This window comes from Micromesistius poutassou (genome assembly GCF_964030765.1).
Source record: "Micromesistius poutassou genome assembly, chromosome: 16".
NCBI classification, from domain to species: Eukaryota; Metazoa; Chordata; class Actinopteri; order Gadiformes; family Gadidae; genus Micromesistius; species Micromesistius poutassou.
This window is the reverse complement of record NC_140286.1, coordinates 6,852,265-6,864,185: the sequence shown is the minus strand read 5'-3', so window position 1 is coordinate 6,864,185 and position 11,921 is coordinate 6,852,265. Positions and strand designations below refer to the sequence as shown.

The window sequence follows — 11,921 nt, the reverse complement described above, 5'->3', positions numbered from 1 at the left end:
ATAGTGGCATGCGATGTTTGAGTCACAGCTGCATATGAAAGCCATAGGCATGCATCACGGAACAGAGACAGGAATGGCTGATTCAGTTCAGTATTACCAACCCACCGGACCATAAATGTTTAAAGGGTGAATCGGATGTGGAAAAGTTTATGATTCGTGCCATCACATGTGGAATAAATCAATGCATTAATTCAAATTGATCAAAACGATAACCTGGTCAAGAATGCATGATAGAAAACAACGTCAGTTTTGCAAACAGTAATACGGGATCCATAGATAAGACCACCAGAGATGGTGGAGGACAGAAAAGCCAGTGATGGCTGTGGGAGAGAACAGGTGGCTTTCATTAAGCTGTTGCCTTGGCAACGTTGACCTGAGGACCATTTTAAAAGAAAACAACATTGCAACTGGAAGGGCATCAAACATTTTCTGCTATGAAGATATTCCATACACTTTATAATGTCTGTAAGGGGCGGTTCTAATGTGAATGTTAAGAAAAATCTGCCTTCCAACTGGTGGATCCAGACATCAGAATAGTGATGACCTGGATAGAAAGGGGGGTTCCCAGAGGCCATACTGGGCCCCGGTGCTAAGACAGAGGGTCCATACACGATCGGTCCCTTGTGTGATGCCCGCTCTAGAGGGTGTCTGGGGACATTTGAAGTGTTCCTATCCTTTACGGAATAAACTTTTTATACTCTTCACAATCAGATGGGTCAGACAGTGCCCGCTCAGTGCCTGTCTAAGGACAATGTACTGCTGCATGGCGTCCCTGAACCAATGCACAGGGACCGGGTCAGACCAGGGTCTGACGCAGAGTTTATCCAGGGTCTCCGATGCTATTTGGGGAACGGGGAAGAAGAACGCCGTCTCGAATCACTGTCAAAATGTTGCTCCTTCATGGAGGTTATTTAAAGTCGCTTGCTTTTGTTCGCAGCATCTCCAGACAGGCCAGCACACAGTTTTTCGTCTTCCCATCTCCTCCTTAAGATGGGACCTTGAACCTAGTCCAGGTCTCCAGGACGCTGTGTGGTATTGAATATTGTGCAAGACAGGTATTGCAGTTTTAGGATCTGGTTACATGCAACACTGTTGTATTCAGGGTGAAGGGATGTTATCTTGTCTTCTCATAAGGATTGTTTGATCTGTGGTAAATATTTCAGATAGGGCTGGGGTACAATATCTTCCTGGTAATGGGACATGGGATTATGGATGGTTGTTGAGTCGGCATGGTCTTAAGGGGTTTTTACAGAGGCATTTCAAGGAAAATTGCTAAATGTCTATTATATCAGTTGTTAGTTAAGTCGGTGGTACAGAAAATAATCGATGTCTTGGAGCAGACGACGGTCCTCCCAGTATCAAACCTTTTCAAAGAATAGTTGTCATTTTTCACCTATGTTCTCCTGAGCCCTTGGTTCATTGGAAGTGGCTGGGCGTGTCGTTCCTGCTCTCTCCGAGTGAGGGGCCTTGAAGACGTGAGCGAGCCGAGGGAGAGCAAGATAGGCTCGGTGAGAGAAAATGTATTCCTGGACTTCCCACTCTCACCCATGGAAGAACAATGACTATCCTGTTAGTTGGTAGGTCATACCGAGATCTTGATGTAACCACACAAGTAAAAGACGCCATGGAACTATCCAGAACAAGGCGCTTGGAGGGGGAAAGTTTCCTTTACTGCACGTTGAAGTTCTTTGTTTAAGGCACCAGACATTGGAGTTCAATGAGTCAATGTTAGATGAAGAGGATTGATGAATAAATGTGATAAAAAAATAAAATGCTGTAGATCTGTGGTATGATCTTAGCACTATTACATTATGTGTCTCACACACACACACTCACACACATACACACTTAGGCTTCCACTTCCACTTCCACTTCCACATAGAGAGAGAGAGAGAGAGAGAGAGAGAGAGAGAGAGAGAGAGAGAGAGAGAGAGAGAGAGAGAGAGAGAGAGAGAGAGAGAGCGACACACACACACACACACACACACACACACACACACACACACGCACACACACACACACACTCACACCCCAGCAAACACAGAGCTTTAAAAGTAATGTTAAGAAACATGGTGGTCAACCTTTACATGCTACAGCTAACCCTTTCTATAGATAGGAGGGGAGGGTCCTGGTGGGAATATAGTTTTCCAGTAACCATGGCCAGGTTTGGTCTAATGGCCACTCAATAGAGAGTTGTCACTGACTCTCCCCTGATGGTCCAGTGGAGGGTATTAGTGTAAACGCTGCAGCTGGTGCTGGCAGTGGCCTGCTGGGACCCGGATCCCACCCACAGCCAAGCTACAGATGTCGATCCCCATCAAGTTCTCTAATGCACTGCTGTAGATGACACTGCCCTCTGTTGATGAAACTAAGTTACTGTGAACTGTGAAAGTGTTTTTAAATGACAACGTTATTATTCCTTGAAATTCTTTGAAATTGGATTTCAGAGCAGGGGTCTCAAATTGCTGTCATCAATCTTATATAAATGGATTGTAACATGGCATATCACTGTAACAATCAGTCGTGATTGTAGAAAATGTCATAATGTGTTGCAATTGAATGAATGTGGTTTTTATGTTTGCGTTATGAATCATCGTAAAAAAGCAATTGGCTTGCAACACACATGAAACTAGCACCTTCCTCGGTTGCAAATAAATCCTGTGTTGCTCGCCCTTCCAAGACAGAACGCACAACTCACACAAGGTGTGTGTGCGTGTCTGTGTGCGCGTGTGTGTGTGTGTGTGTGTGTGTGTGTGTGTGTGTGTGTGTGTGTGTGTGTGTGTGTGTGTGTGTGTGTGTGTGTGCATGTGTGTGTGTGCGTGCATGCGTTTGTTTGGACATGTGTGAGGATGTGTGCCTGTTTGTGCATGTGTATGTGTGCGCCTGCGTGCGTGCATGTAAGGGTGCATGTGTGTGGATGCATGCGTGTGTGCTTGTGTGTGTGGACATGGACAGTCAACTTCCCCCAACAGTGCTGTCCCTTAAAGTAGCAGAGGCTGAGTCAACAGGCTGGAGACCGTTTACTAGAAACAGCAAGTGCTTCTGCTGTCACTCCCTTGTTGCACAAGGATATGCCAAGGTTATGTTATGAAACTAAATACTCCAAACCACACGCTTTAGAGGAGTCGTGTGTCATACTCGCTTGCAGGCTTCCATGGTCATATTGTTAGCACTCAGACAACAGCATCATAATCTGGATGTTCTGTTAAAGTAAACAGTTAAAAAACGAAACATGGGGTAGCCTGTGCAAACCTCTATGCTTCCCTCGGCATCGCGGTCATACACATTTCCTCTCCAGTGATTTTATTTTGCAATTAAAAACCATTTTAAAAATGTGGTCCTTCGGTGGCTGCTTTTCGGTTTGCCCGACATCTCCTTTACACTAAATCCACAGATGTTACAAAAATAAAATGACATGCTTTGTTTGCTTCTTAAAACAACACTCCCTCAGTGCCATCCTTTTACCTTCCCAGAACTTTCCGTGTGTGGAAGCCTTTCCTGAACACAAACTGAACACAAAGGCCCCACAGTGAGCATGCCAAATGGTAGAGGTGTGTGTGTTGGGGGGGGGGGCAGAGGTGGAAGAGTTGATGTCATCAGGACTAACAGCTTTGAAATTTTTGCTTTTGTATTCCAAATGCTAAACTCTTACGCAAACTACTCTAACCCACTCTGGCTTCAGTTTTTTACCAGCACTCATTCCGACCTGTCCCCCGTGCGTCCGTCCCATACCAGTTCCCTCCTGACATTCCCATGTATGGCCGTGTCGAACCATATAGGCCCATAAAACTGTCCACCAACCATACAGTGGTGCTGTTCTCAGGGCGTCTCTGTTACGGCTGTTATTTCTTTATTGGCTTTTTGTCATCCCTGTTTAATGGCCGTTAAAGGCTTGTGGTCTGTGGTTGTCATGCATGCAGCCTTTGAAATACACTGAATGAAGTGTTTGTAATTTATGAATAAAGCAAGTCACTCCAAAATAGGAGGGATTCTACATAGAATCCACACTATTCTACATGGACAAAAGCTCACAACCTAAAACGAAAATATGTCTATACTATGGATATACTTTGGATCTTCCGTTTTTCTTTAACAAAGTTTAATTTCTTACTTCAGAAACAGAATTTCGATCTTAACCAAGTTTAACAAAGTGTCCAAAATCAAAACTAAATGGTTTTGATTTTTTACATGCCATGACTTATAAAACAATGAATTGAGTACATATTTGGACAATGCCACTTCTCCAGCTACAAAACATTTGCCTGGATTGCCCTCAGTTTCACTATTGGCATAGTCACTGTGAGTAGTCTTTGTTGGATCAATGTTGCCCAATCCTTTCTGCTGTGGACAGAACATTACTCATACAGGCACTGTAAATCCTACTCAAATGAGAAAGTGAAGGTGTTCCAAGAATTCTACGTTAGGGTCCACTCATTACCATCCCAACCCTTTTATGACCTTTTTTTATTGGAATTTGGTGGTTGTGGGCCCGTTGAGTTTCGGAGCAAAGGGAGGTTTAGGACAAAAAACCAAAGCAACAATGAATAGAACTGAAAAAAATGTCTTCCCATATGGAAACTTTGATGAATGAAAGACCTTAGTAGTCCTTACCATAACCCTGTCATGTATGCCCATTTGGAACATTTTGCCCTGATGGCTGTCTCCTAAAAGGATGTATCGCTCTTTTGGGTTCCTTCTCAAGGCTTCTTCTCCATCCGATCTGGTTTGAGGAGGTTTTCCTTACCTTACTGATGGCGTAGGGTTAGGGGGGTTGATGAATTGAAACTGTGATTAAGGGATTAGTCGTAGTTTCCCGTTTTTCTTTTCCCAAAGCATTGTGACCCGGAAAAGAAAGAAAGACACACTGACTTCCAAAAGGTTTGTTTTCTTTGTATAATTTATATATTTAAAAACATTGCTTGCCCTTTATAAACCACGACTGTTCACTGTGGTTCTTAAATCACGCATCAAACAACTTGCTAATGATTGTCCCATTTCCGTATTACCTTTAACTGGATCAAAGCATCTTAATATGGCGTGCAGAGGGAGTGTGGCGTCGCCTAGTGAGGAGGACAGAGCTCCTGACTCAGTTGGGCTGGTTGTCCATCTGGCATTCCGTCTGGAATGACTGGATGTCCTCACCGATAAACTCATTCACTGCCGAAGGAAAGGAGAAAAGGGGAAAAGGTGAAATGGAATTCGCCCATCCGTCCTTTTTGCCTACTCTCGCCACCTATCCCCTCTCCCGCCACCTATCCACTCTCTGTGCATCCTTCCATCCTCTGTTTACACGTCTTCCCCATTCATCCTCTGATACTGTAAGTTCCCGATCCATCTCTCCATACGTCATTCATTCATACATCAAGCCATCCATCTCTCCATAGGTTCTCCATTCATACATATTCACCATCCACCTACCCATCCATTCATCCATTCATCTATCCCTTTGTCATTCATCCATCTATCTTCCTCATCCACCCATCCATCCATCTAACCATCCATCCATCAATCCATATACATGCCATCCATTCATACATCTTCATCATCCATCCATCTATAGCTAAATCTATCCATGTATTTACTCCTACCCTTGCATCCATCCACCAACCCATCCATCCCTCCATCCATCGCTCCTTCTATCGCTACATCCATCGTTCCATCCATCTCTCCATCCACCCATCCATCTATCCACCGACCCATCCATCTATCAACCAACCCATCCATCTCTCCACCAACCCATCCATCTCTCCACCGATCCATCCATCCATCTCCACCGACCCATCCATCTCTCCACCAACCCATCCATCTCTCCACCCACCCATCCATCTCTCCACCCACCCATCCATCTCTCCACCAACCCATCCATCTCTCCACCAACCCATCCATCTCTCCACCAACCCATCCATCTCTCCACCGACCCATCCATCTCTCCACCGACCCATCCATCTCTCCACCAACCCATCCATCTCTCCACCAACCCATCCATCTCTCCACCCACCCATCCATCTCTCCAGCCATCCCTCCATGCATCCATCCATCCCTCCTTCGTGCCTCCGCCTGTACAGCAGGCCAACGGCCATGTCTCTCCCCAGAGGGCAGGGGTCTCACCTTCCTCCAGGGTGATGTGGTGCATGGAGGCGGAGGAGGAGCTGGAGAACTGCGCCTGCGCCTGCGCCTGCTCGCCCTCCGCCCAGCGCCCGCCCCCCAGAGCCACGCCCCTCCCCTGGGGGGGGTCCCAGCAGCCCCCGTCGTAGTGGGAGTACGGCGGCGGGTAGTAGAAGTCCTGATAGGAGCTGCCGGGGGGCGGGTGGAGGGGCGGGGGCGAGGGGCACATCTCCTGCTGCCCGTAGGCCGTGAAGTGCGGACCGGGGGGGGGCAGCGGGGAGCTGGCGATGGGGCTGCCGGCGGGGAAGGGGCTGAGGGAGGAGGAGTGGGAGGGCGACGGCGAGGAGGAGAGGTACGGGGAGTCCAGCCACGGCGAGGGCGAGGGCGGCCGCCCCGCCCGGCCGTGGGGGTACTGGGGCGGGAGCAGCTCGGTGAAGCCCAGCTCCAGGTTCTCGAAGCCGGCGTGATGCTCGGGCCGACCGTCGCCCCCAGGGTCGTCCGCTCGGGCGTCGGGCTTGGGGAAGTACTCGTCGTGCATGCCCAGGGCGACCGGGTAGAGAGGGGAGGAGTAGGCGGAGGGGTAAGGCGGCAGGTGGAAGCCCAGGGCGGCCTCCTCCGACGCGGGGTCGCCGCGTGTGGGGTGGAGGGTCCCGTTCGCCTTCTCCATGGAGCTCTCCATGGGACACAGCCCGTCCAGGGGCGGGGCAGGGGGGCGGGACAGCAGGGAGTCCTCCTCTTTGAACATGACTGCATGAATGAATATAATTTTTTATATCATATCAAATATTGTGTTGGACCGGTATTCATATAAAATAGAGCACACATTTTAGATGATCAACTTTAGAAATGTAAATTGATTCATCTACCATTATAATATGAATATAATTTTTTTAAATATATATATATATTTTATTTATGCTTCGTACAAAGATCTAACATTATTATTTTGTATTGTAACCCCTTTCATGCCTATCCCTAACCCTATTTGTTCTGAAGATTTTTCTTAATCTTGTGTACCGCACATGTTTTCAGACAACTGAAAACGTGCATGTTTTCAGTTGACTGTTAGCATAAAAGGAAGAAGCATCGTGATTTGACTAGCAATAGAAAACACAACATCTTAAAAGGGGACACATGAGTGCCAGCCGGACACTCACTGGGAATGTACTTGAAACAATGTGTGCTGCTGCGTTTCCGCTTGCCGTTGGAGACGTACAGACAGACAGGCACGGGCCGACTCACAGACCGGTCGCTGTAGGCGGGAACCCGCACACACAGCAGACCCTGCAGATGAAAGCCACATGGACACCTGAGCAAACAGGGATTTACTTTTGTGTATGTGCTAAGCCGTCAGATTTGTCATTGGTTATACATTTGGCTGTTGACCATACGTTGGCGGGGGGGATACCTCATCTCTCTCACACATGCACGCACGCACGCACACAGACGCACGCACGCACACACACACACACACACACACACACACACACACACACACACACTTACCTCATTGCTATTTTCGCGGTCAACACAGGCCTCCTCTTCCCATTGTAACTTGCCATCTGGTGGGAAGGGAGAACAGAAGTAAGAGCTGCTGACTGGTATGACCACTACTAGGGCTTCAGTGAGGAGAAGGTTTAAATACCTTATTCACCTTGTTATAGCGTGCTTGTTAGCTTTGCTTGCTAGCTTGGAATGCTAGCTGTTCTTCTTCTAATTTAACAGATTCATAATTGTTCTGATAATAAAGGAATGAGTTTCCTAGATGTATCGCACATCTAATTTTGAAAAATATATATATTTTCAGAAGAAACATTTTAATTGTTATTAATTTAACTTTTTTTAAATACAGTGGGGAGATGCAGGCACTGCTGTTGGTGTTCTTGTGAAGCTTTTGAGTGACAGAAGGTTACGTAGCAACACACCGGTTGCGTCCTTCAGATATGTCTGAACAAGGGCTGCATCTCTTGGCTGAATACGGAGGATCCATCACATTGGACAGCCTTCCATCACAGAGCAGTCGAGACTTGCAGGATATGCTCTGGGACACAGCTACAGTTTCCAAAGATTCTAGAAGGTTTATCCACCCCCAAGTAACCAATGAGGCTGCTATGCGGTGTACTATTAGGGGAACACAGATGTATCTCATGATGTTAATTATGCCTATGCCTAATATAATTAACTTAATGATCTACACGTTTCCCCTTTACTATTACATCTCTTTGATGAATGTAAAGTGATGTGAAACAATTAAAAAGAGAAGAAGTAAGAATTTGTGACTCAATTGTGCAAATTTTGAGTCATTCTTGATTCTATTGTCGATGGACACACACACACACACACATCCATCGACACACAAACACACTTTCTCTCTCTCTCTGTCTCTATCTCTTTCGTTCTCTGTCTCTCTCGCTCTCTTTTTCTCTCTCTCTCTTGCTCTCTTTCTCTCTCGCTCATTATCTCTCTCTCTCGTTATCTCTTGTTCTCCCTTGTTTGGCATGTACCTGTTCCTCTCTCCATGAAAAGAACTCTGGAGATGGGCAGGAAGTTGGTGCCACTCAGCAGTAGCTCCTCCCCTCCCTCCACACAACAGGAAGTCAGGCTGACCGACTCGATGACAGGCAGCTCCTGGGCCGAGCGCTGGGCTGAGGGGTGAGAGAGACACACAGACCATGCCATGACCGGAGAGAGTAAGTGATTGAGTGAGTGAATATTTTTTTTTATATTTTTTTTCGCTCCACAAAGCTGCGTCATGAAAATAATAACGCAACCTTAATACAAGCGACATAGAAGTAAAATACAAGAAGGCACACCCATACATTCAAGACATTGGACTTACAGCATTCAATCGGCTGCGAGGCCACCTGTAGGGCCAGCACTCGCCCGGGGGCGCCTGCAGGGGGCGCCAGAGGCAGGTGAGTTCGGAATACCAGCCGGACGCGCGTGTTCTTCCTCCCCACGTCGGTCTCCCCTTTCCTCAGCTCAATGTCAGAGTTCCTCAGCTTCAGAATCCCTGCGCAGTCGATGCTTAGAAACACACACACCTGGGAGTTCAACTTTAAACCTCAGGGCTTAACAAAGTTAACAAAAGCCTTTGTTAACTTACACCTCTGGCTTCTCAGCTTTTTACTGACTGAAATACGTGTTTGATAGCTTCCCACTATTCCTTGTCCACACAGCTAAAAACAATATTAGCTGTGTGGAAAAATGGCCTTCTGCAACATAAACTCAGTTTCTGCCACAAACAATGGAGAAAAGAAATATCCTTGATGCTGTTCGACCAGGGCTTTGTCTCCATTGGTCAAAATAGGAACAATTAATGGTCATGATGGCTTTATACAGGAATGGAGTTGATGTTGCAGACCAAGATTTTTTCACAACACGAGCATGAAGCAATAGTCCATTGTATTTGTTATTGTTAATGCAATTTCTACATCATATATTCTACATCAGCATTGACTTGCACATCATTCAACAGTTACCAACAAGATTACTAACAAATCGTTAGGCTTCCAAAACACTTAAGTCTCTCTCTCTCTCTCTCTCTCTCTCTCTCTCTCTCTCTCTCTCTCTCTCTCTCTCTCTCTCTCTCTCTCTCTCTCTAACTCCACTCTCTCTCTTACAGTGCAGTCATGCTGGACTCAGGACTGAGAGGGATGTCCAGGATCTTGGTTCCAGCCTGGACACTCTCCTGACTTGCCGTTCCCACCATTTTCCCTGTGACCCTAAAATGGATGAGACAGAGAAAACCCATATGAATTTCTACAAATCAGCTATATTGATTATAGACTACACACACACACACACACACACACACACACACACACACACACACACACATATATATACAACATCAGACTACACAAAATGTTATATTTCTTTATAAAATGTTAGTTTTATAAGGAATATTGTTGCTCGTGTTTTCGTCTGTTTTTTCTTTATTTTAATTTATAAAGCACTTACATCTGCAATAAAAAAACACTGTTCTCAAATGGGAACTGGTAAACAGGCCTAATGTTTCCCAAGCCAACACAGCATTTTTAGAAAAAAGCCTGTGCTACAAAGTACACAGCATTAAGAAGTGTTTAGACATGTACAAGATGCACACAAGCCAAACTCATGACTCATCATGCACATGCAATAAATTATTCAAACAACCGTGCATGCAAATATACAAAGAGTAATACTTATATTCTTTGATGCTTAAAGAAAGATACTGGCCATTACCTGTGTATCTGATAGAAGGGGTGTGGCCTGATCGATCGGTCATCAGCTGTTCCAACAAACACCTGCAGTGATAGAGGCTTCCGGTCTGTATAGCCACACAGCTGTCAGGACACACACACACACACACACACACACACACACACACACACACACACACACACAGAAGTGGGATAGATCAACACTATGTTGTCAAATCAAATCACCCCTTCGACCCGACTGTCAATGTAATTCAAGCGTTGACTGCACTGGCAGCATTCTGTTTTCTTCTACAAGTTGATACAATGTTGGCAGAAGACATCATTAAATCATTTTTGCCGGTTGCGGTTTTATTCTCAAAATAATTGATTGTTTGTTGGCCTTGTGTTCTTTGACCACAAGTGTGTGTATGTTGCCAGAGTGGATCAAAATATAAGGTGCGTCACATTTAATAAGGGAACAGAAAAGTGCCTTGCCTTTTTGCACAGGCCCTTGACGCCAGACCTGAACGAGTCTGCTGCCATCTAAAGGTTGAAATGTTCCTTAAAGTCGCCAAGAAGGAACTTGAACTTTTCCACCTTGTTAGCTCAATCTCATGGTTTTCTTTTTCAAGGGTACCCTGTTCATGAGTTATTTTTTCTTTCAAATCTAACCAACATAACTTTTGTATCAAATCACAGTGGATAAAATCACATAACGTGATTATAAAATACTTTACTCTCTATGTGAGTAGTGAGCTGGACATGTTTTTTAGATGGAGGGCTGGGATTGGATACTTTCAGAATCGGCCTCCCCTAGCTTTAAGCACACAGGGGTTTGTATCCTACCTTCACTACTGGATGGCCTGCAGGAGCAGCCTTGACCGCCCCTCTGCTGCCCTCCGTCTCATAGTGGGCCCTGTGGTGTGGGCGAGGCTGCACCTCCATACGCAGCTCGTATTGGTCGAATTGGGAAGGCAGCGGCCAATCGAGTGGAGGTAGGGCATTAGACCTAAAGAAAATGAATTTAATTCAACACATTTTTTATCGGATAGGGAATCTTATATTTGTGTACTCCCTTTCCTCAATAATATAAGGCGTTTTTTTACTATACTATTCATCCACAAAAGTCACTCTCTGTAAATAATTTAGTCACATGATTTAAATTCTGATTAATTCTATGTCTACATATATTTATATCATTGAATGAACAATCATCTCCGGCATGCTTGCCTGAAGAGTGGGCTGTGGGCACTGGCGCGGGTCCTGCCCCAGCCCAGAGCCGGGGGCACAGACAGATAGTCCATGCCCATGGAGGGAGGCTCTCTCCTGGGCTGGTGGCCCTCTGGCACTGGGCAGGGGGAGCTGTGACCTGGAGCCTGCTCCTGGTCCACCTCCCTGCTGGATAGCTGCATGAGTGAAGCACAATGAATGACAGCTTGAGACGGCGGACCATGTTCCAATGGCGCACGATTGGCCGAAGTACACGTGATGTTCCACCGTGGTCCGTGGTCATGTCGGCGGTGTTCACCTGCTCCAACGACGTCTTCCTCGTCTTCTGAGGGATGCTGAGCTCACAGCCCAGGGGCGGGGCTAGAGACAGAGGGGCGGAGTCGTGGCCCTCCAGGCCACAGC

General features: G+C 46.2%; 1 protein-coding gene across 1 annotated transcript in view; it reads right to left on the bottom strand.

Moving 5' to 3' along the window:
- Positions 1–5,080: 5,080 nt before the first annotated feature.
- nfatc4 (nuclear factor of activated T cells 4) overlaps positions 5,081–11,921 on the bottom strand; it is an 11,442-nt gene continuing 4,601 nt past the window's right edge. Inside the window, exons 3-13 of the mRNA XM_084480515.1 lie at positions 11,818–11,921; positions 11,520–11,695; positions 11,136–11,298; positions 10,333–10,433; positions 9,729–9,830; positions 8,945–9,132; positions 8,610–8,750; positions 7,612–7,667; positions 7,263–7,389; positions 6,109–6,852; positions 5,081–5,157 (exon numbers count right to left, since the gene is read on the bottom strand). The exon at positions 11,818–11,921 is cut by the window's right edge and continues 439 nt beyond it. Of these exons, the coding sequence (XP_084336641.1) occupies positions 5,087–5,157; positions 6,109–6,852; positions 7,263–7,389; positions 7,612–7,667; positions 8,610–8,750; positions 8,945–9,132; positions 9,729–9,830; positions 10,333–10,433; positions 11,136–11,298; positions 11,520–11,695; positions 11,818–11,921 (1,973 nt within the window). The 3' untranslated portion in view covers positions 5,081–5,086. The remainder of the gene's footprint in view (positions 5,158–6,108; positions 6,853–7,262; positions 7,390–7,611; positions 7,668–8,609; positions 8,751–8,944; positions 9,133–9,728; positions 9,831–10,332; positions 10,434–11,135; positions 11,299–11,519; positions 11,696–11,817) is intronic.